The 25,643-nt window shown below is 37.7% G+C and overlaps 2 protein-coding genes across 4 annotated transcripts in view; one reads left to right on the top strand and one right to left on the bottom strand.

The window, feature by feature from the left end:
- The window catches only part of G3bp2 (G3BP stress granule assembly factor 2), a 90,141-nt gene extending 77,367 nt beyond the window's left edge, over nucleotides 1-12,774 (bottom strand). Inside the window, exon 1 of the mRNA XM_048784837.1 lies at nucleotides 12,625-12,774. The gene's annotated coding sequence lies outside the window, so the exon portion shown is untranslated. The remainder of the gene's footprint in view (nucleotides 1-12,624) is intronic.
- Nucleotides 12,775-12,943: 169 nt separating this feature from the next.
- Nucleotides 12,944-25,643, top strand: part of Uso1 (USO1 vesicle transport factor) — a 61,366-nt gene continuing 48,666 nt past the window's right edge. For 2 of the 3 annotated variants that reach the window (XM_048784835.1, XM_015499286.2), the window contains exons 1-3: nucleotides 12,970-13,235; nucleotides 23,867-23,953; nucleotides 24,036-24,100. In XM_048784835.1, coding sequence (XP_048640792.1) covers nucleotides 23,910-23,953; nucleotides 24,036-24,100 — 109 coding nt within the window. In that variant the 5' untranslated portion in view covers nucleotides 12,970-13,235; nucleotides 23,867-23,909. Of the gene's footprint in view, nucleotides 13,236-23,866; nucleotides 23,954-24,035; nucleotides 24,101-25,643 lie in introns of all 3 variants that reach the window. The other variant, XM_015499287.2, reaches the window with a different exon arrangement.

Below are 25,643 nucleotides of genomic sequence, written 5' to 3'. Positions count from 1 at the left end.
ATAGGACTGGGGATGCAGATCAGTGGTCAAGCATAGGCTCTGGGTTCAATCCCTAATACGGGGGAGGTGGGGAATGTGAACAAGAGGCCCTATACTAAAAGAGGCAAGGCCTGGGGTTGTGGCTCAGTGGTGGAGCGCTTGCCTGGCATGTGTGAGGCAGTGGGTTTGATTCTTGGCACCACATACAAATAAATAAAAATAAAGGTCCATCAACAATTTAAAAAATATTAAAAAAAAAAAAGAGGCAGAGACTCACTAAATTGTAAGTTGCAGGTTCTTATTATTGATTCTTACTCATTTTTTTTTAAATTTTGTAAAGGAGATGATACATTTTAGCAGCATATGCCAACATGAGGGGTTTGGGAAGGCCACAGAAACATCCCTGAATAAAGTTATAAGGCACCGTTTCAGAAAACAAACTCCAGAAAGAGAAAGTCTGGGAAGGCTTCTGGGTTTTCCCCCAGGGCAAACTCATAAGTGAAATTTATTCTCTGAATCTTACCATTTTTCTTTTTTATATACTTCTTGCCTTTCCTAAGTCACCTCTTTCCACAGGAATGTCATACTGCCTACTCTGAAATTCTCAAGTCTATACTTTCTGGATAGCCCTTAGTGGTCCTCTCTTCAATTAAAATGTTTACTCTTGCAAAGAATGGCTCTCAGATAGCTCTCAAGATATATGACAGAAATAATTCATACAAATATATAAAGGACTGTTCTAGTGATGATATACTCTTTCCACTAATATTTGCATTTTCTTCTTTTTTTTTTTTTTTTAAATATTTTTATTTTTTTAGTTATCGGCGGACATCAAATCTATCTTTTTTTTTTTTTTTGTATGTGGTGCTGAGGATCGAACCCGGGCCGCACGCACGCCAGGAGAGCGCGCTACCGCTTGAGCCACATCCCAGCCCCATAATATTTGCATTTTCAAAAAAGATTTAAGTGAGGCTCAGCAGTGGAGTGCTCACCTAGCACGTGCGAGACACTGAGTTAGATCCTCAGCACCACACAAAAATAAATAAATAAAACAAAGATATTGTGTCCAACTACAACTAAAAACAAAGATGTAAGTGGACCCAAAAGACTAAGGTCTAAATGGTTTAATTTGGTACATTTAATCATCTGGTTGATTAGACAGATTTTTTTTTTATCCAGGGGATTTACCAGGACATCCAAAATCATTGTTTTCTCCCACTAGAATATAACTTCCATAAAAGCACTTTTGTCTGTTTTAATCATCACTAAATCCCCAGCGGCATGGTAGCTGCTCAATTGAATGATTCATCAATGAAGCAAGAGTCCAAGTCTGTCTAGCCTCAAAAAATAATGTTGTGCTAGGGATGTGGCTCAAGCGGTAGCGCACTTACCTGGCATGCGCAGGGTGCTGGGTTTGATCCTCAGCACCACATAAAAATAAAATAAAGATATTGTGTCCACCTAAAGCTAAAAAATAAATATTAAAAAAGTTGTTCCTACCATATCAAACTGTCTCTCTCATAATTAATTTCCTTACCTATCTTTATATTAGGAGGAATAGAACAAAAGATAACAAAGAAAGGGAAGAAAAGTAAGAAGGAATAAAGAGATGGTACCAAAGTGGATAGGATGAAATTTGGGCTCAGGCATCAGCTGCAATATGGGGCTTCTTGGGACTCTCCATCTAAGCAAACTAATAGTTTAGTTAGAGCTCCAGATGGTGTTCTCTTCCACAAGTGTTTCTATTTAATACGTCTTTTTTTTTTTTTAATTTTTTTAAGAGAGAGAGAATCTTTTTTAATATTTATTTATTTTTATTTTTTTTAGTTTTCCGCGGACACAACATCTTTGTTTGTATGTGGTACTGAGGATCGAACCTGGGCCGCACGCATGCCAGGCGAGCGCGCTACCGCTTGAGCCACATCCCCAGCCCTATTTAATATGTCTTATAAGTATGTCGTTGTTTGTGATTTTGAAGAAAAAAAAGGTGGAAATTATGGGACAGAAAGAAAAAAACATCACCCTTCCATCAGAATATACATACTCTTGTACCTATTCTAAATTCACATCTTACTACATTTCCTTTTAAGCTTTTTCCTGTGTATATATTTTAAACTTAGCTGTGATCATTCAGTATATACAGTTCTGTATCCTGATTTATTTATTTTCTGGTGTCATTTTTTATTTCTGTCATGTACTGATACTATTTCATGAAGTTAAGTATAAAATTCTCAGTTAAATGAAGTGAGATTTTGTTGCCAATTTGTGTTAAATTTTCATGTTATTTAATACTGACTCTGTGATAAGGAAATTTTAAAATTCCAATTCTTTTAGCTGGCAGAAGAGGAAAGATTTTTATAGTTCCTTCTCGCTGTTAAATATTTTAAAAACTGCAAAGAATCAATAAACACATGATTGTGTTTATTTATAAAGCTGAACAAATGCCATTATTCTCTATTTTCCTCTCCCAGGTCTCTGCTGATTATGATCACTGGGGGAATAAATGAATAACCATTGCCCAAAAAGAAAACAATTGTCTTGGACAATAAGGGAGGTGGAAATTTTCCAAATACAAAGATATTTGAATCAAAGATGTTTTTATGCAACATACACATAATGCTGTCTTCTTTTAGTAAACAGCAACATCCCACAAACAGTTCTGTAGACTAATATAGAGGTAGTTTTAGTTGTATAGCTGGAGGGGTGCCAAAAGAATTGGGAGAATATAGAATTTCTAAAATCAACAAAGAGGAACTATGAGAACTGGTGGGTGAAAATTTAATGAGAAGTAGGATTTTGTTTTTGTTTTTGCCATGCTGTGGATCAAACCCAGGGCCCTGTGCATGTTAGGCAAGCACTGCTACCACTATCCCCGGCCCCAAACAGGGTCTTTATATAGTATTAAAGCATGTCTCGGGCTGGGGATGTGGCTCAAGCGGTAGCGCACTCGCCTGGCATGCGTGCGGCCCGGGTTCGATCCTCAGCACCACATACAAACATGTATGTGTGCGCCGAAAACTAAAAAATAAATAAATATTTTAAAAAAGCATGTCTCCCCAAATGACACTCATCAATTACAAAGGGGGAAAAACAGTATCTATGCAATGGAGAAGACTGACAGACAAAACTTTAAAAAAACAAGTAATATCACTAGTAATCGGACAAATAGATCTCATGTACCTTTTGAAAGGATGTTCTGTGAGGACAGCAATTTTACAATATTCCTGCCAAAGATGAAGAACCTGAACAGAACTACAGAGCAGGATCAAACAAAACCAAATCGAGGGGCATTCTACACAGAATAAACTGACCTGCTATGTTCAAGATAATGAAAGAGAAAGATAGGGAAATTATCTTTCAACCAAAGAGATGTGACACTAAAGGCAAATGTAATCCAGATCAGATCCTGCACTAGGGAAAGAAAAAAAAAAATCCTCCCAAAAAGGTAATTAGTGAGACCACTGGCAAGAATTTTTAAAGGTCTGTAGATTAGATAATAACAATAAATCAGTGTTAATTTCCTGGTACTACATGTTATTTCAGAAAATGCTTTTGTTTTTAGGAGTTATACACTGAAGTGTTTGCCCCTATAAATTCCTCTGAGATGGTTTAGTGGAATGTGTATATTTGAAGAGATATAAATGATAAAGCAATCTGAATAAAAACATTAACATTTGAAGGATCTGGTTGAAGGGCATATGGGAATTCTTTATACGATTTTTGCAATCTGTTAATTTGTTCAAAACAAAGAGTTAAAAGGGTGAAAGAATAGGGAGAGTACCCTCAGTGGCAGATAATTTTTGTCTTTCATCTTTATCCTTTTTCCTGCACAAAACAGGTATGCACTGCTAAGTGGAGATGAAACAGCTTATAACCCAGAGAAGAACTAATATCAAAGCTAGCTGTGCAGAAAGACTGGAATCAACTTAGATCCCAGATGGTAACCTAGAGCCTCTATATTAGTCCTGCACTGCTTACCTCCTAATTTATTTAAGAAATTTTTTTTTTAATATTTATTTATTTATTAGTTTTCCGCAGACACAACATCTTTGTTCGTATGTGGTGCTGAGGATCGAACCCGGGCCACACGCATGCCAGGCGATCGTGCTACCGCTTGAGCCACATCCCCAGTCCCTAAGAAATTCTTTAGTTTGGTTTTCTGTTGCAGTACATGGTAATCACAACTGAGACAGTAATCTGCCCAAGGCCAGTCTAAAAGTGACAGGACTAGAATGAAAACATAGGTCTGTCTAGGTTTTAGAAACAAACTGCCTTTCTGGTCCATATCATGCTGAGGCCCAAGCTTCTCTCTATGTGAAAATAGGAGTAAGAATTTCTAGTGGTCCAAAATGACATATGTAAGGGCCTGGCACAGAGGACGAGAGACTCAAATGTTTGCTGAATCAATAATTCAAGAAACCAAGCACATCTGTTTTCAGTATTCTGGTACACTGAGCTATTTTAAGTACTGAAGAAGAAAAAAAAACTATTTACGTGGGTGTAATACTCTAGTTGCAGTTATTAGTCAGCAATTTCATTCAATTTCTTGGTTCTCTCTTACCACTTTATCCCCTTCCTCCTTTCCTTCCTCTCTCCTGAAAGTCCTTCTACCCTCTCTTTATCATTCAGCTCCCTACAAATCTATCTCCAGCCACCACTGCCAAAAATAAATAAATAAAAGAGGGAGGGGCTGTAAAAGGATCCCTGAGTAAAGATTTCTGAACAAAGCAGCTCATCAGGCTGGGGAGGACAAGAGTTAGACCATAAGAAGGACCATCCTCCCCAAGTTGGCAGAAAAAAACAAAAACAACAACAAAAAAAAAACACGGCAGTAGGGAGTTCTGGCCAGAGATGAGCAGCTACCCAGAAGCCGCAGCTCTAAAAACCCCAGGAGGAAAAGCTAAAGCAGCTGCAATACACTTAATTCCAGCCAGATCGACCTGTCAAACACGCCCAGTCTCTTCTGAAGTTGACAGGAAGCACTAATATGTGCTCAAACAAAATGTGGTAAATATGTTACTGTACTGATTGAAATGATATGAATTCTGAACAAAAACAAAGATCTGATATTTATTCTACCATAAAAATATCAGTATAGTCATTTTGCTCTGACCCAGATTCTATAACCAGATCTAGATAGTAGCACCCTCACAGGGGGACTGGCTGCTGCAATGACCGTGGATTCCATGCTATTTAGGAATCACAATCACATACTTTGGAGAAGGAGTTCTTTCAGGACTTGGGTATGGGTCACTTTGGGTCTCTCACAGACTTTGTGGCCCTACCCTGGGCCTTGTGTGTGTGTACTGTTGGTGGAAATGAGTAATGGGGAGAGCAAGTCAAAGCTCTTCAAACTACCCACAACTAGTATGGTACTTAGGAGAACCTGGGAAAGGCAGCTTCAGGAGACAAATTCTGGCCAAGGGGAAGACATCTCTCCTTTGCCTCTCTGTGCTTATGAACCTCTCGTCTTCTCATCTTCTGAGTTGCTGGTGGACAAGGATGTCCATGCACAACTCCGTCTTCTTTCTTCAAACCACATGCCTACGCCAGTTCTGGATAGTCCACTTAACATCTGCAAGTTAATGAGCAGAGTCCACCTTGATTATCTGCATGGTGTATTCACTAATCACAGGGCACTAGCACCTTGTAATCATCTTCATTAAAGAACTGGAATTGGGAGCTAGGGATGTAGTTCAATTTGGTGACAGTGCTTGTTTTGCATACTTGAGGCCCTGGATTTGATCCCCAGATCCACCAAAAAAAAAAAAAAAAAGTGAAACTGGGGAGAATGAGAGGACCTTGAAGATGTGAGCCGGCTTTGAAAATTTCCGGTCCAGGTCAGCTACCATCTGCTGGCCCTGGAGGTCCACTCTACCTTGAAAGAGTTCATTCTGATCTTAAGAGATGGACAACCTTGCTAACCTCTCCTCCTACCCAACCCCACTTGGGCCATTGACTCAGGGCAATGAGACAGATCAGCTGCAACTTGCTCTGGCTTGCTGGTACAGATGGCAGTGACTCCATAATAAGTCATCTTAAGATTCCATGGAATCTTGGCTTTGTCAATAATGTGAACTTCAAAGGCTTTGCTCAAGCTATGGAATGGGAGAGTAAAAACTCCAATCCCATCTGGACTATTCAGGATCTGCCTGTTCAGCCAGCTGCATAGGAGGGGAGAAGACATGGGTGTGGAGAAGTGACAAGTTCTCCACAGGAAGCAAGAGTGCCAGGGCCTGGATCAACTCATCCCTTGATGGCTTTATATAAAGTCTTTTGGAACTGAAAAATGTGATTTCCTAATTTAGATGTTTCATAAGTAAGCAATTCTGTATATTATATTTTCTTAAAAATGGAAATATACCTTCATCACACTTTAAAAGAAAGTGTGGCCAAGCCCGGTGGTGCACACCTGTAATCCCAGCAGTTTGGGAGGCTGAGGCAGGAGGATCTTGAGTTCAAAGCCAGCCTCAGCGAAAGCAAGGAGCTAAACAACTCAGTGAAACCCTGTATCTAAATAAAATATAAAATAGGGCTGGGGATGTGACTCTGTGGTCAACTGCCCCTGAGTTTACTCCCTGGCACCGCTCCCCCTCCCAAAAAAAAGTGTGTGCTTGCTTGTAGATATAAATACAATGTAACCTAAAAATTACTTTTATTAAATAACAACATGAATTTCTGAACCTTTTGCAGAGCAACAGAACTGACACTACCAATGTGCCTAAACCAAAAGCAAAACCAACACCAAAACAAAACAAAAAAGCTACTATTAGAAAAAAAAAAATCTTTTTTTAATTGGCAAAGCAGTTAAGTCCCTTAGGGGATGGAGTAAGCATCCACTGTTTTTCCTATCCTGATAAAACTTTCTCCTGACATGGTTTAATTCCAGCTTTCCTCTGAGGAATCGCCCTGTTCCCCAGTTTTTATGCCATATGCTTTCAGGTGAGCTGAAGACTCCCACTCCTTTATTAGAGAGCATATGACTCATTGCGAATCAGAACATCTCAAACCCTGGACTAAAGAAATTGGTTCAACACATGGACACATGACCCAATCAGATTCAATGAGATCCATAGGGACTTTGATTGAGACTATTAGGAAAGAAGTTTGGTATCTTCCTTGATGAACTTGGACCCTGGAGATAGGATTTGTGGGTCATGGCAACTACCTTAACCCCCTTTGGAGCAAAGTCTATAAATAGTGAAAGTCCTGATCTTGGACAAAATGTCTCCATGACTCAGATTAAACCATGTTTGAAGTAACAGACTTTTCAGAAATAGGAGCCAATAATGTTGAGTTGGATATTATTAAAGTAATATCATTAAATGTTCAGTTGTTACAAAATTGATTATATATATGAAAGATGATTTATATTCATTCTAACCTTTATTGAGTAGTTACACTATGTTTCAAGTGCTAATATTTATCTAATAATATCCTAAAAACAAACACATGAGGTAGGTAACAATTATGGTTGTTTTGAAAAAAATTGCAGCTGGGTTGTAATCCCAACATTCCAAAAGGCTAAAATAGGAGGATAACAAGTTCAAGGCCAGCCTCAGTAACTAGTGAGGCCCTAAGCAACTCTGGGAGACACTGTCTCAAAATAAAAAACAAAAAGGCTGGGAATATAGCTCAATGGTAAAGTACCCTGGGTTAAATCCCTGGTACCAAAATAACAACAAAAACAAACAACAAAAAAGGTTGGAGAAGGAAGTGTGGACTCTGGAGTATATGCCACACCTCGACTATTCCCAGTCCTTGCCTTGGTGGTGTTCCAGGGTGCCTGAATGTTTTTAGTCAAATGAAACAGGTAGTATAAACAAATGAAATCAATTGAGTGGAGCAGGATAGGGGCCTAAAACCCTCTTTATTGTACCTTCCTCAACTAAGGAATTCCTGGGGCTTTAAAATACTTTGCAAAGTGCTGCATAGAACACATTAAGAAAGGATGATGAAGCCTCATTTTTACTGATATGAAACAATCTCCAGATATATTAAACAGGAAAAATGGGTATGAGGCATAGCTCAGTGACAGAATGCTTGCCTAGAATAGGCAAAGCCCTGGGTTTGATTTGCCAGCACCACAAAAGAACTGTATGTACAATGTGCTACATCTACTTGTGTTATAAAAAGAGAGAGGGGGGGGATTATATACACATATTTTATATCTGGAAGGCTATACAGAATTATTTACATTAATTGCCTAGGCGGGTAAGGACCTGTCTTAAAAATAAAAAAAGAAGAGGAAGAAGAAAACCATTGCATTAATATAGTATATCTTAAAGCAAAGTGTATTACCTGCAGGGACTGACATCTGATCTAAAAATGCAAGTCCTTTTCTCCACAAATGTTTATCTTTATGTATAATGAAAGTTAATTGTCAAGTTAGTCATTAAAGACCACCAAAATAGTCATAAACTAAAACTGGCATGTCAATAACACTTTCTGAGGACCCTGATTTGGACTCTGCAGAGGAAGTCTGGTTGCCACTCTGTGCTTACCAACAGTAGAATTTCTCCTCCTATGTACACAAATCCCTAGTGGGAATTTCCTCATTTGGGGAATTCATTCAACCACTAGAGCTACCAATTGCTTATCATATGTCAGATACTGTGCAAAGCACTAGAGACAAAGTAATTTACAAAAGGACTAAAGTTATCCTCTGGTGGGTTTAGAATTCTGGTGGGGGAGGAATATAAACAATATATAAAATCATATGCACTACATTTCATTAATCCTACAACTCACATTTTGCTCCCATTTTATAAAACCTAAAATTGGAATGTATCTTTTGGTAGAACACACCTTACAACTGGCAGGGTTTGTTTGTTTTTGTTTCTTTCTCTGAAGTATACTTGACAGTGTAGCAGATCCAATGAAATATGGGAATTTTTTTTTGGTACCAGGGATTGAACTCAGGGGCACCAAACTCCTGAGCCACACCCCCAGCCCTATTTTTTTTTTTTTATTTAGAAACAGGTTCTCACTGAGTTGCTTAGCACCTCGCTTTTGCTGAGGCTGGTTTTGAACTCATGATCCTCTTGGAGCCTCAGCCTCCCCAGCCACTGAAATTGCAGGCATGTGCCACCGCGCCTGGCTTGGAAAATATTGTATAGAGAAAATGTATCAGACAATAAGTATTACAGAGAAAAAATTAAGTGGAAGAGAGGGAGACAGTATGAGAAGGCTGCAAGTTAGAACATTCAGGAAAGACCTATGTAACATTTGAGCAGCCCCTAGGGTGAAAGAGTCATACCTCCGTGTGGATAGAGTAGTAAGCATCACAAACACAGGAAGAACAGTGTAAGGGCCAAAAGGGCAGAGAGGCCAGAATATGTAGGGTCTTGTAGGCTACCTTCTACTTAGCGTATGATCACTGTCTCAAATATAGAGAGGTAGGATAATGTAATACGCAGGAATACAGGCTTTGGAGCCAGACTGCCAATTTATGTCCAGCTCTGCCACTTTCTAGTGGTACAACATTGGTCAAGTCACTCTCTTGACCTGTTTCTCCACCTATAAAACAGGACTAACGACTCTATCCATCTCATAGGCTTGTTGTAAAGATTAAGTAAATTATTTTATGTAAAGCACTTTGAACAGAACCTATCACATGAAAAGTACTACATTTTTGACATTGTGATTTTTTGATTAGTTATGAATTTTGACAGCTGCTTCATCATTATCTGTTTATTTTGTTGTATGCTGTTTCGTTAGCTGACAGTAATGCATAATTATATCAACAATGTTTTTGGACACCAATTTTCTAGTAACTAGTCTTTTAAAACCTGTATATGATGTATTTCAAACACCAATTATCATTTCTACTCATTTTCCTAAGTAAATATAGACAGCATTCCACCCCACTGCCTCCTCCCAACTAAAAATCTTACACAATAATATTTCATTGTTTTTGCTGAGTTTTCCACTGGAGGTTATGAAAGGATGGGGAAAGTAGACCACTGAAAGAAGCAATTTTTAAAAATGGATTATCAATCCAATGGATTCTGTTAAATGATCTGTCGGTTTTGGTTTGGGAAAAGGAAAATCATTATTCTCTCAAAATTTTGGATTATGTATATTGTAATGATTCATGGCAATATATCTTGAATGCTTAGATTTATGAAAGTCAGAAGTATAATAGTGTATGTCAGACAGTCACAACTTTTTCATATCGTCCTTTATTTAACAAATGGTTCTTGAGCAATTACCATGTTAAGAATTATGTCAGATAATGAAAGAAAACAAACAAAATAAGATGTGGTTTCCACTATAAAACCAGTGCAAGTGGATTAATATGTAACATTCTTCCTGTTAAGTAAGGAGTCCATTTCATGCTTGTCCATTAGTAGTGATGCTTCATTTCCCTTTCAGACCTTAATTGGGGGACAAATTAGACATTGTACCCTCTCTGCCTCTTCTTGAGGCCAGTAGAGAGCAGATCCACCAGTTCTTAAAACCCAGACTGAGTGCTGCCAGGGGATTTTGGGTGGCTCCAATTTCATCACCTCTGTACCTAATTGTTCGTTACTTCTGCCCGTAGTCCCTCCTGCTCAGGGGATGCTGTTACGTTAGGGTAAAAAAATGGGTCAAATGAAGAAAAAGTCATAATAAGCTGTTACTACTATACTCACCAAAGTTTAAAACAAAATAGGATATTTTGACAAGGCTGGTACCTTAAAACAACTCTGCTAAATTGTCTAGGTACTGTGTTTTATTACCAAATAATAGGAGGAATAGATACTTCTGAGTGTCCCTCCATCTAAAGAGTTCATCCCTGATGATGGGGTGCAGTCAGGCTCAGGGATGGGTAAGGCTTAGAAACTGGGTGAGGTTCTTTGTACATAATACTTGATATTAAAAATGCTGAGCATTTATTGGTTACTCTTTTTAGGGTGCAATAAAATACCCCATGGAAAATGTCTGAAGCGAAATGTCAGATTCTAGTTTTAAACTGCAGGATAGCATACAGTATCTTGGGCAGTCTTTCTTTTTCTAATTTTTTAAGGCATTTAATCTTTATTTTATTTATTTGTTTTTATGTGGTGCTGAGGATTAGAACCCAGTGCCTCACACATGCTAGGCAAGCACTCTAACACTGAGCTACAACCCTAGCCCATCTTGGGCAGTCTTCCCCTACCATTTTTCAAAGTCTCCCAGGTGAAAAACCTTAGCACTAAAAAATTAAACGTTCACCATAACCTTTATGGTGTGTATTCTCTACAATTCCACTTCACAGATTACGAACAAACAAACAAAAAAAAGACCCTCTTTCTCAGCATAATATTCATATACTCTTTTGATGATTTATTCATTTATCCATTAATGCCACCTTTTATAAGACAGTGTTAAGCAATAGAGATATAAAAATGGATAACATGGTCTGGCCATTAACAGTTTGATTTAACAATTTTTTTATTGAGTACCCACCATGTATTAAGATGTGAGCATGTACATATGCATTCAGGTTTCAAGGAAGCTTTCAGGAGATGATGCTAGAGTTGAGGCTTAAAGAATTAACAGGCATTTGCCTAATTAAGAGGACAAAGGGGAAGGGCATACTGAGACAAGAGAAAAAAAGCCTAGGATACATGGGGGAGGCAGGAGATGGAAAAGTAGGCAGGAGTCAGATCCTAACAGGCCTGTATACCCAACTAAGGAGTTTGGATTTTATTACAGAAAATGAGAAACCACTGGAGGATTTTAAGAAGAGGACTGACACGGACAGATGTTTGGTAGACTGGAGAGTGTACTGGAGGAAAGCCAGGGCTGAATGCAGACAAACTAGTTAGGAGGCTATTGCTGTAATCTCAGCGAGAAATGACGAGAAGAATATAAACAGTCAGAGGCAGAGCGGACCAAGAGCAGAGGACCTATTTGAGAAATATTTTATAAATAGAAATCTTACACCTGACTAACTGATTGGACATGTGGGGGTGGAAAGCCAAAGTCTTTTCTCCCGGTTTCTTTCTTCTGGCTTAGGCAATTATTTAGACAGTAGTACTACTGAATATGGCAGGGCAACGCAGTAGAAGCGAATTGGTTTTTGTTTTTTTTCTTTAAGGGAGGCTGGGGAAAATGACGAGTTCAATATTAAATGTTGCATCTGAGACCTGTAGGGAATCCAAGTGAAGAAGTGCATGAGTCAATTAGTTGACTGAGCTTTCTCGTCTCAAGAAATTTACAAGCTCATTCCAGAAACGTGTACCTGGAAACCTCACAGAATAGGCATTTTTCTGATTTGGAAAGATGACATTTTTGCATGTTTAAAAAACACTGAAAAGATTGCGCTAATAAAACATGGTTCCTCGCTGCCAAACTGACACTTAACAAAAAAATTATTTCTAATTTCTGATTTCTTTAAGCTAAATGCAGGTTGCGATGGGATGCTTCCTTACAACACTTGAAAATTAGCGGTGTGCGGGGTGCTTCGATCTAGGAATTCCTTTTAGCAGGTTTGAATAGCAAGAGCTGAGAAACGCGCCCTCCAGTGGCAGTGGAATGAGGGGTCTCTAGCACCCTTTTTACCACCAAACAAAGCCCTGTAAAGAAATGCAATTTATGGGACCTCACAAGGCCAAAAAGCTCGTGCTTCTAAACCGAAAAACCAAACGAATCCTCCCAGGGTGGGGACTCCCTTACCTGTCACGTTGGCCGAAGGAAAATTTCACTTTCGACTCAACAAAATAAGACCCAGATTTGATAGCTTGCAGTAAGTCCCGTTCGGCAACAACTGAACACACTGCGAGCCAAAACGCGTAGTCTAATCAGATTCTCTCCAGCCGGCAGGGCTGGATTTCGACCACGTGGGTGGCTGTGGCCAGCTAGAACGATCCTCCAAGGGAGGGAGAGGAGGAGTGTCCCTGCAGCGGGAGGCGGGGCCTGACCAGTGGGCGGGGCTTGCCGGGCCGCTGCTACTGGGCTTCTTTCACCTCCTCTCCCCTTTTGCCTTCGCCCTTCGAGCCGCCACGTAACGCCACGTCCCCGCGCCTGCGCATCTCGGCCGGCGGCGGCGGCTGTTTCCGGGCTTAGGCAGCAGGAGCGGCCGCCGAGTGGGAGGTGGTGGTGGTGTGCCCCGCCGAGAAGTGCAGAGTGTGGGCTAGGGGTACAGGCCCTGCAGAAGGCAGGGGAAGTTGCCCTATTTTCTTTACCCAAGGGGCTGGTAAAGCCGGTGGCCGAGCGACAAGATGAATTTCCTCCGCGGGGTAATGGGGGGTCAGAGTGCCGGACCCCAACATACCGAAGCCGAGACGGTGAGAGGAGCCGCGGGTCCGGGACTTGGGAAGGGTCAGAGCCACGAGGGGACGAAGCACTCAGGGGCTTGGAGGTGACCTGCCGCTCCCCACTGCGGGCCGGCGATCCACATACCACCTCCCCTTTGCCTGCCTTCCCCTCCCGAAATTCCGGAGTTAGTCTCAAGCCCACAGCGCAGTCCCACCGCGACGGCTCTACTGGACTGACAGCAGCCGCGTTCCTAGTCTAGCAGGCCTAGCAGCTCTGGCGTGGGGAGTGGTCTGTGGTGGGATAGATCCCCGGCTGAGATGGCACGACCTGTCCCCCACGCCCCTAGGGGCCGTGGGCTCCTCCCCATTTCCCTTTAGCCTTGTATCTCCACTGGCCATAGGAGCCTAAAGTCCTGTTGCCTCACTCGCAGTCTGAAATCTGGGCGTTTGAGAAGACTGGAAAGAGATTTAAAACCCAGCTGTTGGCAAGAGCTTGTGGCTAAGAATAAAATGATATTCATTGGGGCACAAAGCCACCTGCTCCTGTCCCATCAACTGGAAGGACGGTTGTTCATCCCGGTGCTATCTGTTCAGACCCCGCTTTTCAGGCTGACCCAAAAATGTCATTTGACAAATACTTGTTTTAATGTTTATAGAGATCTTTCCCTCCAAAACCACTTTGAGGACAAAATTCATTCCTATTTTCACGATTTGCAATATCATTTTAAAAAAAGAGTGTTTGCCACCTAAAATATTTAATAGCTACATGGATTTTTAGGCTTGGGATAAACTCGTTTGAAGTTTGGTGTCTATTGGAAATGTATGTGTATGACTTTTTAAAATTTGTATTTGTTTTAATTTGGTAATAATTTAAAATCTACAGAAAAGCTACCAACTGTGACATTTTAGAGGTAAACTTTGGATAGAGTCATGAACACCTTTGTTACTGGGTTCCTGAAGGGTAATAATAGTAGCTTTCATTTGTCAGTCTCTTAACTTGCCTTAGATACTATGCTGATCTCTTTATATTCTACATTCTCCTTTAATTCCTAACAATTCTTGATGAGTGGTAATGGTATTCTCACTTCACAAATGAAGAAAATGAGGCTTAAAAAGAGAAGTGAAGTAAACTGACCAAGACTTTAGAGCTAGAATTCAACCAAGGTGTAGATTTCAAAGCCTAAATTTTATTGCTGATGCTCATGTTTCAGTTATTATGTGGGAAATTTATGTAATAAAGTTAACTGCACAAAAACTGAGGTAGACTTTTTTGTTTTTGGAGGGGCAGTGCTGGGGATCAAAACCAAAACCTTAACATGCTAGACAAGGGTTGTACCACTGATCTAGATTAGTTCCAGGTTAGAACTGTTTTTGGGGGGAGGGGGTTGTGTGTGGGGCACACTGGGGACTGAACCCATAGTCTGATTTATAGGAGGCAAACTCTTTACCACTGAGCTACATCTCCAGACTCCATATTAGAACTGTTTAAGGCATAAGTAGAAGGCTGGTGACTCTGCTTCAGTTGAAATTCAGGACATATCTGTGTCTGACTTCTTCTGTCCCCCTCCACTCCTCTCCTCACAGTGTTTAGCTTCACTTGTTCATTCCCACATAAGGCAGTGAGCTACCTTATTAGAAGACCATGTTCTTTAAAGATTACCAAAGTCACAGCCCACTTCTTCAGCTGTTATTTGTTTATTTTGTATGGTGTTCATGTTTGAGACATCAGGTTTTGAAGTGTGGCCTATTAGAGCTTGCTTTGGAGTTAGATGCTGATTTGAATCCTGTCCTTCCACCCTTGATTGAATTGAACAGGAAAGAGGGGGCTAATACCTTCTCTCTTCAGGGTGTAATGAAGACTGAGTGAAATAAAAATTAGAACCTAGCATATGGTAGATGCTTAACAAAGGATAGTATTTACTACATGTGGGTTAGAGGAAGAATTTTCTTCTTTTTTTAAATATAGTTAGCCTTGTCACTGTGAATTCTGTAGAAATGATGATGTAGAATTTGAGTATAGGATTTTAAAGCTGAAGAAATTTTTACAGATTATGCAGGTTAAGCCTCCTTGTATTATAGGCCCAGATCACTAAACACCTTGCCAGTATTGCAGAGTTGGGACACTTTTATCTTGTCATTGAATAGAACAACATATCTTTTACATTATGATTTCAAAATAATGTTTGAATGTCACTTGTGTGTATTGTATATATAAATTGACAGGAAAAAGAAGCTTTGCCTGAGTGTATACACTCAATATGGAATAGTAATTTGTCTTCTGAAGAAAATCAATTTACTCTTGAGTTACAGCATGAATAAAACTTATTTCACTCTCATTCCATCAGGAAATTCAATAATTCAGCTAGACACAATGGTGCACACCTGTAATCTTAGCTATTCAGGAGGCTGAGGCAGGAGCATTGAAAGTTCCAGGACAGCCTCAGCAATTTACCAAGACCTTGTCTCAAAATAGAAAATAAAAAGGACTGGGGATGTAGCTCAGTGTCAACCCCTGCTACTACAAAAGAAAAGTCATAGGTCACTAATTTAGAAGTATTATAGTGCATCAGTGGAGTATATAGTATAATATTAGATGCTTTAATTAATGGTTTAATTTGGATAGGATATTTTACTTACCAAGTTTGGAATCTTTAACTTCTGTATTATCATTTAGTTTCCTCCTTTTTCTACAAGATTAAATCATATTCTTTTCATTGTGGTTTTCCATATTTCTTGCTTTTCTCATCTTTTTCCAATGGAAGGCCTCTTTTCTTTGAATTCTACCTATTTTTCAAATCGATCATCAGTGTCTTCCCTAACTTGCACCCCTAACTTCTTTCCCCTTTCAGCTGTTTTTGTATTTTAACTAGATTGTGCTTTGATTATGCTTTGTACTATTTATATATAGATATATAAACATCTGTATATAAATATTTATATCTATATATATTATTCCTCTATTAAAGTGTCTTTTGATCAAAGGTGTTTTGGATTTTGGGGGTTAGGGTTTTTTTTTTGTTTGGTTGTTTGTTTGCTTGCTTGTTTGTTTTTGTTTTGGTACTGGGGATTGAACCCAGGGGTGATGAGCATCCCCAGCCACCCCTGCCCTCCCTTTTTTTTTTGAGACAGAGTTTCAGTAAGTTGCTTAGGGCCTCACTAAATTGCTAAGGCTGGTCTCAGACTTGCTGTACTTAATGTTTATAAAATTAATGCTTTTATTTGAAAGAAATCAGATATATAATCATAGCAACTTACAAATATTAGGTACTAAGACTACTTTTTCAGGATATTAGAAAATTTTCAGATTTACTGCTTTCACAGTTTCCTCTGGCTTTTTAAACAATTTTTTTCTTTCTTTTTTTCTAGTGCTGAGGATTGAGCCCAAGGCTTTGTATATGCTAAGCATTCACTCTACTACTGAGCTACAATTAGAGAATTATATTGTTGATTGTATATTACCAAGCTTTCATACTGTTAAGAATACTCAGAACCAAATAGTAAATATTTATAATTGGATCATAGGATTGTCAGTTAATTCTAATTCATTCACATTAAACTTTTTATATTTTAGAGTCAAATACTTTGTGATTTCTTTTTTAACTTGATGTACAGAAAGACAATGATTTCTGATGATTGAAGCCTTCTTATCCTTGACATACTTTGCAGGGTACAAATCAACACTATTGTGAAATTCCTATGCAGAATTGTTTTTGGTTTTGGGGAGGGGATTAGTTGTAGATGGACACAATACCTTTATTTATTTGTTTGTTTGTTTGTGTATTTATTTTTATGTGTTGCTAAGAATCAAACCCAGTGCCTCGAGCATGCTAAACGAGAACTCTACCTATTTGAATTCTACCTATTTTTCTGAGCCACAACCCTAGCCCCCTATACAGTTTTGAATGTTTATGTGTATTAAGTTTTGCATTTGCCTTTCAATTGGTGCATTCTTTTTTTTTTTTTCCCCTTCAGATTGGTGAATTTTAATGTGTGTGACTTTGCTAAGCAAGGGTAAAAAAACAATGGAAAACTTTCAACAACACTAGGGAGTATGCAATTATATACAGCTACCACAAAATACATTTTGGCATCAGTAGGCAAAATTAAAATCATGCACACATGTCATATGGCCCAACAACTCCACTTGTAGTTACTCTAAGATAACTCCCACATCTGTAGAGAAGAAAACATATTAAAAAATATTTCTGTAGCATCTTTTATAATTGAAAGGGCTTAGCTTCCCCAACTATCCAACATCAATTGGTGCATTCTTTTAAAGGTAGTTTCTTGAAAATTCCAAAAGAAGACTTGAATACATTTGATGGTAAATCATGGGGGTGTTTTCTGTTCTAAAGATAAATTGTGAGGTATGAAAGTTGCTAACATCCAGAAAAAGTGTACAGAATTACAATACTAATTTGATGTCTCTTTTAAGGTCAAACTTTGATGATCTGGCTCAGAAAGCAAAAGGGCTAACAATATAGACACAGCTATATATACTTTTATTTAAAATTAAGGAGTGTGGGCTTAAATTTAGACTGTTTTAGTTTGATCAAGCACAGTATTATTCCATATTTCTATAAATGTGTAATCTGAAATTCCTATTTGGGTTGATGTTTCACATTCCACATTTATAACCAGGTCAATATCATAACTGGAATGAGTTTTCTCTCTTGGCTTGCCTTGCAGTAACAATGTCGGAGAAGACCATAGTAATGATTTATGTTAAAAATCACTTTTGTATCCAAGCAAATATGTCTTTTTAAGCAGTGTCTGTTGCATACCACATGGCCTTTTTGAGGGTTAATTGTGTTGATTATTTAGGGTGATTTTAAAATGCTAGAATCATTTAAATTTTAAATGCTTCTAGCATTATGAAGATGTATGCCAAAGAATGTGAATTGATGTTCTTGAAGAAAGGATTTTGTCCCCAAAGGAGCATGATGACCCAAAACAACAAAAACCTCTTGTATTTATACAGTGTTTTAAGCAGGCACTGTTATAATTTTAGACATTTTCAAAATGGAGATATAAAATAAGCTGTGTTTGCTGACTGTATTTATCTATATTCTTACTTCCTACCCCCCACTATGTTGCTCAGGCTGGCCTCTAGCTCCTGGGCTCCAGGGATCCTCTTTTGTTAGCCTCTGGAAAAGCTGGGAATATAGGTGCACACCACTGTGCCAAACCATGCGCCTATTTTGATAAATATACTTAGGGCAGAATCACTAACTGAGGTCAAATAAGGCCACACTGTCCCTTGTTTCAATCCTCATACTATAAACAAATGTCCTTTCCTGGTCTACGTAGGTTTATGTTTTTTTTACATTTTGTGATTTTCCTTTCCTTGGGGATTTCTCTATTAAAACTGGCCCCCAAATATTATGGTGAATTCTGTCCTAAATACAAGAAAGCTATGATATGACTTACAGGGCCATTGGCTGTGAGTGCAGTATTAGTAGAGTGAAGTATTATTAGTAGTCTTTAAAGAGAAGTACACATAAGATGAGGTTTTCTATCAGTTTGTCTCTAACCCTGCATTTCCTTTAAGAGCAGTAGTTTAATATCCACTAATTCAGTGTTTGTGGTAATTTTATAGAACATAACTGCCCTGAATAATGAGAACTGAGCTGGGGACAGTGGTACTCACATTTAATCACAGCTATACAGAAGGCTGAATAGGAAGATCACAAGTTCAAGGCCAGTCTGGGCATTCTTTAAGACTATTTCAAAATAAAAAGAGTTGGTGATGTACCTCAGTGGTAGAACACCCCAGATTCATTCCTCAATAGTAGAGGAAAATAAAATTCTTAAGTAGCAAGTTAGTTGGTATGTTATAGTGAATATTAGAATTAAAGCAAAATCTAATGTGTTCTGAAAATTTCTTTAAGTTTTTCTCTTTTGTTACTGAAATGAGTGAAAACATTGTAAATAATTCAAATCAATATATAGTTTTAAATTGCCTTTTTCTTTCTTCCCAACTCATTTCTCATCACCAGGAGTAATCTCTAGTAAAAGTCTCATATATATCCTTATGTGGTGTTTGGGGAGTTTTTGTTTGTTTTGTTTCGTTTTTTATCAATATGTGTATTTATGTAAATAGGTTTCTTTTGAAGAATGAAATAGTTATATTCTGGTATTTGCTTTTTAAAGTAATTTAACAGCAGGTATTGGAGATTTTTCAGTTCACTAATCAATGAATATAGTAGTTTCACCAGAAGGTTTTAAAAAAAATATTAATTTCTTTGTTACAAGAAATTAGGCTGAAAGTCTACAGTATCTGTTTATTTTGCTTGAGTTTATTTTGTTTCTTCTGTAAAGTGATTTTGTTTGGGTATTGGTTCAACTGCTGTAACAGAAGCTGGAAAACAGGTTTATTTAAGAGAAGTTTATGTCTTCTCCAACAAACTCTAAGCTAGTAGCAGTCACTACAGTAGGGTAGTTCTCAGGAGTCCAAGTAGTGCTTTTCGTCTTTTTCTGCCATCCCCTAGAATGCTGAACTTTGAAATGTTGAAAATTCTTTATTACCATCAGGTTCAAGTTCAAGGCTGGGAAAAGGAGAAAGAGTAATGAAAAACAAATAGCTTCATTTTAAGAACATGACCTTGAAGTTACAACTTGTTGGCTGGAATATAGTTATTCTTCATGCCAAGAAGCAAGGAAGTCTTAGAAAGTAGTCCAGGTGGACAGCCATGTATCCAGCTAAAGCATAGAAGCTTCTGATAGCTAAAAGGAAGGAGAGATGAACATTGGGGCACCATTATACAGCACTGAGTTGGTTTTTCAAGTAAGGAGTAAGTGAAGAAATGATCATTGATATCTGTAATTTCTACAGAACAGTACAGATTAGCCATACTTGTGCTAAAATTTTGCTTGGTAAATATCCACTGAAAAATACTAATCTGTGCTTGGACTAAAACATGACCAAGTTTATGTAGTGTTTGAACCATATGTAATATATTTTCCTTTTATTTGATTTTCATTGTCTATAAAAATATCAATATAATACTTCCTTGTGGAGAGAGATCCCTTATTAATAAACTTCAGCCATCTGGAATATTATTAAGGTATCCGGATATCAAAAACTGTTGGGGACCAGTTTTTTTCATTAGAGTGCTGGGGATCAGACCTAGCAGCAAGCCCTGTGCCCTGAGCTACATCCCCTGCCCATTATGCCATTCTTTAAACAGTCTTACTTTTAAATAGAATTGACTTTTTGGGAGGGTACCAAGTATTGAACTCAGGAGCACTCAACCACTGAACCACATCCCCAGCCATATTTTGTATTTTATTTAAAGACAGGGTCTCATTGAGTTGCTCAGCACCTGCTGTTGCTAAGGCTGAGGCTGGCTTTGAATTCAAGATCCTCCTGCCTCAACCTCCCGAGCTGCTGGTAGAATTGACCTTTTTTATGCTTCCGTTTGTTAAAATACATACTTAATAAACCTATATGTGGGAGGCTGACATAGCATGTGACCAGCGTTTGCTTCCCCTCTTGATCCAAGTGGCACTGCTTCCCCTCTTGATCCAAGTGGCATTGTGATCTGGTTGCTTAAGTAACCGGAGGCGATAGTCCCGATCTTTAGGGTAGAGAAAATACAAATGTGTCTGTGTGCATGGGCTTGCCTTCCTACATCCCCAGGGATTGAGTTACCTTACCTGTCCTTGTGACCCTGGTCCCCTTGACCTTCATTGAATGGAAATTTCTAAAGAATCTGGAGTCCCCCCAATAAAAGTCCACTCCGAAACGTGCTTGCTCTCTCTCGCCAGCCTCTTGTGAGATTCCTCACTCTCCCATTTGGGGATCTTGAGGCCAGGGGCAGAGGAGCCATCACCAGGCTTGATTTAAAGGTAAATTGTATATCTGTTAATTTTGATGCCTTAGGAATTTCACTTGAGCAACCTCTAGTTTATTTATCTGCACAGGTTGTAGATGGCACCTTTAACTTTAACTTGTTATACTTAATTTATTTATATGACTATCTTCTTGAACAAACTCTTCTTGGCCATAGACCATATCTTATTTTGGTTAGCACAAGAACAAATACATGTATACTCAATATGTGTTTATTGACTTAGTAAATGGCTATGCATTCTAGTCTAAAAAATTTGGATATTATTGAGGAAATGGAACCAATTAAGAATATTTTATTGTGATGATTTATTTTTATCAGTTGCTTATTTCATTTTATCTTGAGCACCAGAATGAAGATAGAATCTTTAAAAAAAAGACTTAAATCATTCATGAGAATATTCTAGAAATTCAAATGAATCAGAAAACCACTTTAAAGGGGCTGGGGATGTGGCTCAAGCAGTAGCGCACTCGCCTGGCATGAGCAGGGCGCTGGGTTCGATCCTCAGCACCACATAAAAATAAAATAAAGATGTATCCACCGAAAACTAAAAAATAAATATTAAAAATCTCTCTCTCTCTCTCTCTCTCTCTCAAAAAAGAAAGAAAAAAAGAAAACCACTTTAAGGCTCTTTTCTGTTCATTAAAGTATCGTTAAAGTAATACCTTGGGCTAGGGTTGTAAGTCAGGGGCAGAGTGTGTGCTTAGCAGTAGGGAGGCCCTGGGTTTAATCCCCAGTATCAAAGTAATACCTGTTCATTATCAAAATTATTGATATAATTATGTAGTCTGAACTATTTTTTCTATAGATTCATATAGATTGTTATTGCTATGGTATTAAACCAAAGTGATCTCATGCTAAACATACTATTTACAATTTTTTTTACTTATATCTTAAACATCTTTTCATGTGAGTATGTATGCATCTGCTTCATGCATTTATCACTTCATAATGTACATGTATCATTTCACTTGTCTGGTGAGTGAATATTAGATTTCCTTTTAACTATTATAAATATTGCTGCAAAGAACATTCTAGGATATAACACTTTATAGTTCTAGGTGTGTTTTTAAAGTTCCCAAGATAGAAATACCTGACCAAAGGGGTATGTACTTTTTGTCTATGTGTGTATGTGTGCATGTTTTATTGGGGAACCCAGGGCCTCATGCATGCTAGGCAAGTACTCTACCACTGAGGTAAATCTTCAGTGTTTTTGTTTGTTTCTTTAAGACAGGGTCTTGTTCCATTGCACAGATTGGCCTCAGACTTACCATTCTTCTACCTCAGCCTCCTAAATGGCTGGGATAACAGGTGTGCACCACTGTGCCCAGCTAATTTATATCTTTGTCTATGCTTGATTCTATTTTTAATTTTTTTAAATTGGAGAATATAAGAAAACATGTCATATATATAAACTTTGTATATTTTTCACAGCCTCAGTAAATCGGTATAATCATCCTGATTAAGAAACTGAATATTACCAATAACTCAGAAGTGTTCTTTGTGCTCCAGTCACTGCCCACTCCCAAGAGTAAATACTGGTATATTTATCAATATATTCTATTGGTAAATATATTCAATATATTTCTAATAGCATAGATTAGTTCTGCCTGTTTTGTTTTGCTTGTTTGTTTTTACTGTACCAGGGATTGAACCCAGGGGCGCTTAACCACTAAGCCACATCACCAGTCCTTTTTTACATTTTATTTAGAGACAGGGTCTTGCTAAATTGCTTAGCACCTTGCTAAGTTGCCAAGGCTGGCTTGGAATCCTCCTGCCTCAGCATCCTGAATTGCTGGGATTAAGGCATGTGTGCCCAGCCCTGTTTTTATATTTTATAAAATTGACTTTTTATTTTTGTGAGGCTTATAGACAAAAATATCGTTATTTTAACTCATATTTATCTTTGAGTGACATGCCAAAATCTCATTTATAGAATCTTTGTTAAGAACTGTCATTGAAGAATTTAGAGTAACTTATACCAAATGAGCTAAAAAGGATCTACAATAGTAGTTTTTAAAACTACATTATTTATCAGATATTTTCCAAATATTTTCACCTACTCTGTGACTTACTATTTTCATTGACTTCACAGTATCTTTTGAATAGCAGAAATTTAAAGTTTTACAAATTGCTTCTTTCCCTCACTATTACATCATGATATTCTTATGGCAGTACAGTTAATTCTTTTGAATAGTTGCGTAGCATTTCACCAAAGAATTTATCACAGTTTATTTGGATTTTCTCTTCCTGATACAGTTGTCTCTAGTTTTTTCCTATTGTAAATAATGCACCAAGATTCATTGTAAAATTCAGCTTGAAGTTTAATTCCCATAAATTATTTTAAAATAGAAACATTTCATCCTTATAGGTTTTTGAGACACACTTACAACCTTAAATTTGGTATATAGTTTTTCTTTTTCAAATGTATAATGGAAATGTTTAGTTAAAATTATGATATAAATAATTGCTTTTAATTGCTTCCTTTTTTCTTCCATAACCCTATTGCTTTCTTCTTGATTCAGTCATAGCAGGCATATTTATAAAACTAATGATTTCTCTTCATTCCTCAACTTGTATGACTTATTTTATTTGACTACTCTCATAGTTTGTTCAATCCCTATAATGAGATTATAATATTACCTAGATAAATATTTAGATTTGTGAAAGACCATATTCACAATATCGCATTAGTTTGTTTTTTTTTTTCTTTTCAAAATTGGATGGCATAAATTGGTGAAAGGGGAACTTGATGGTTTTTTTTAGTTTTTCTTATTATTTTAATGCTGTTTTATTTTTTCATGACAGATTCAAAAGCTTTGTGACCGAGTAGCTTCATCTACTTTATTGGATGATCGAAGAAATGCTGTGCGTGCCCTCAAATCATTATCTAAGGTCTGTAATGCTTTGTAGATTATTAAGTTTCTTAAGTTGGATATTTATTACTTTAATAACATTTTTCTTTTTTTATGTATAGAAATACCGCTTGGAAGTGGGTATTCAAGCTATGGAACATCTTATCCACGTTTTACAAACAGATCGGTAAGTCTCTGACTTTCCTTAATTTTTCTTGAAATTTTAATTAATTTGTTTTAAAGTTGGCCTCATTATTCCAAAAGATTGACACATTAAAACTATTAAGATTTTGACCCTTAGTTGCCATTTTATTGGAAACTAAGTACAAGCCACTGAGCCAAGCATTGCGATAGACATAAAAATAAGATGAAGAAACTGCTCAGGGTTTGAATTGGGCAAGTTAATTGTTTTGATATTCCCTAGGTGTACTATACCATAATATTATATACATATTACGGCATATCAGTTATCTAGACTTACTGTTTTTTAAGGAAGTAAACTATAGGTAAGAGTGAAATATTAAATTTGATGTGTCTTCAGAGAAAGATCACTCAGCCTAGTGTTGGCTCTTTCAGTTTCTTCTTAAGAGATTTTATCTGCGTCTTTAGTTTTAATTACTACATTGATAGCTTTCAAATCTTACCTCTGATCAAATATGTCTTTCAAGCTTAAGTTGGTCATCCCTTCTGTCACACCAATATCTCTCAAAGGTACTTCAAATTCAAGATGTTCACAGTTAATTTATCTCTGGTCCTCCTGCTCCTAACCCTTCTTTGCCCACAATTGCCTTTTGCCCTGAGTTCTTCCCAGTCAGTAGTACTTTTCCATTCAACAAGGGTTTATGCTGAATTTCATCTCTCTCTTTAACCCATTATTAGACCAAAAAACAAGTGGAATCAATGATTTTCTATTTCCTTTATTGGCCTTACTTCTGGCTCTCAGTATTTATTACTTAAACTATTTCCATAGCCTTCTGCTATGTAACAAATAAGTTAAAAATTTGGTGCCTCTTTGGGAACAAATTTTTACCACATGCACATGAGATACAGCACTAAACTCTAGGATATATAAAGAATTCAAAAATCTTAACACCAAAAAAATATATGAAAAAAATGTTTAACATCTCTAGCAATTAGAGAAATGCAAATCAAAACTACTCTTAAGATTTCATCTGGGGGGGGCCTGGGGTTGTGGCTCAGTGGTAGAGCACTCACCTCGTACATGTGAGACTCTGAGTTTGATCCTCAGCACCACATAAAAATAAGTAAACAAAATAAAGATATTAAAAAAAAAGATTTGATCTCCAGTCAGAATGGCAGCTATTAAGAAAACAACAATACGTGCTGGCGAGGATGTGGGGAAAAGGCACACTCATACATTGCTGGTGGGACTGCAAATTGGTGCAGCCAATATGGAAAATAGTATGGAGAATCCTTAGAAAACTGAGAATGGAACCACCATTTGACCCAGCTATCCCACTCCTCAATCTATACCCAAAGGACTTAAAAACAGCATACTACAGGGACACAGCCACCTCAATGTTTATAGCAGCACAATTCACAATAGCTAAACTGTGGAACCAACTAGATGCCCTTCAGTAGGATTAAAAAAATGAGGTATATATACACAATGGAATATTATTCAGTATTAAAAGAGAATAAAATCATGGCATTTATAGGTAAGAGTTGGAGAAGATAATGCTAAGTGAAGTTAGCCAATCCCAAAAAAC

The sequence above is a fragment of the Marmota marmota genome, unplaced genomic scaffold, assembly GCF_001458135.2.
Source record: "Marmota marmota marmota unplaced genomic scaffold, marMar, whole genome shotgun sequence".
In the NCBI taxonomy this organism is placed as follows: domain Eukaryota; kingdom Metazoa; phylum Chordata; class Mammalia; order Rodentia; family Sciuridae; genus Marmota; species Marmota marmota.
This window is presented reverse-complemented; position numbering and strand designations above follow the sequence as displayed.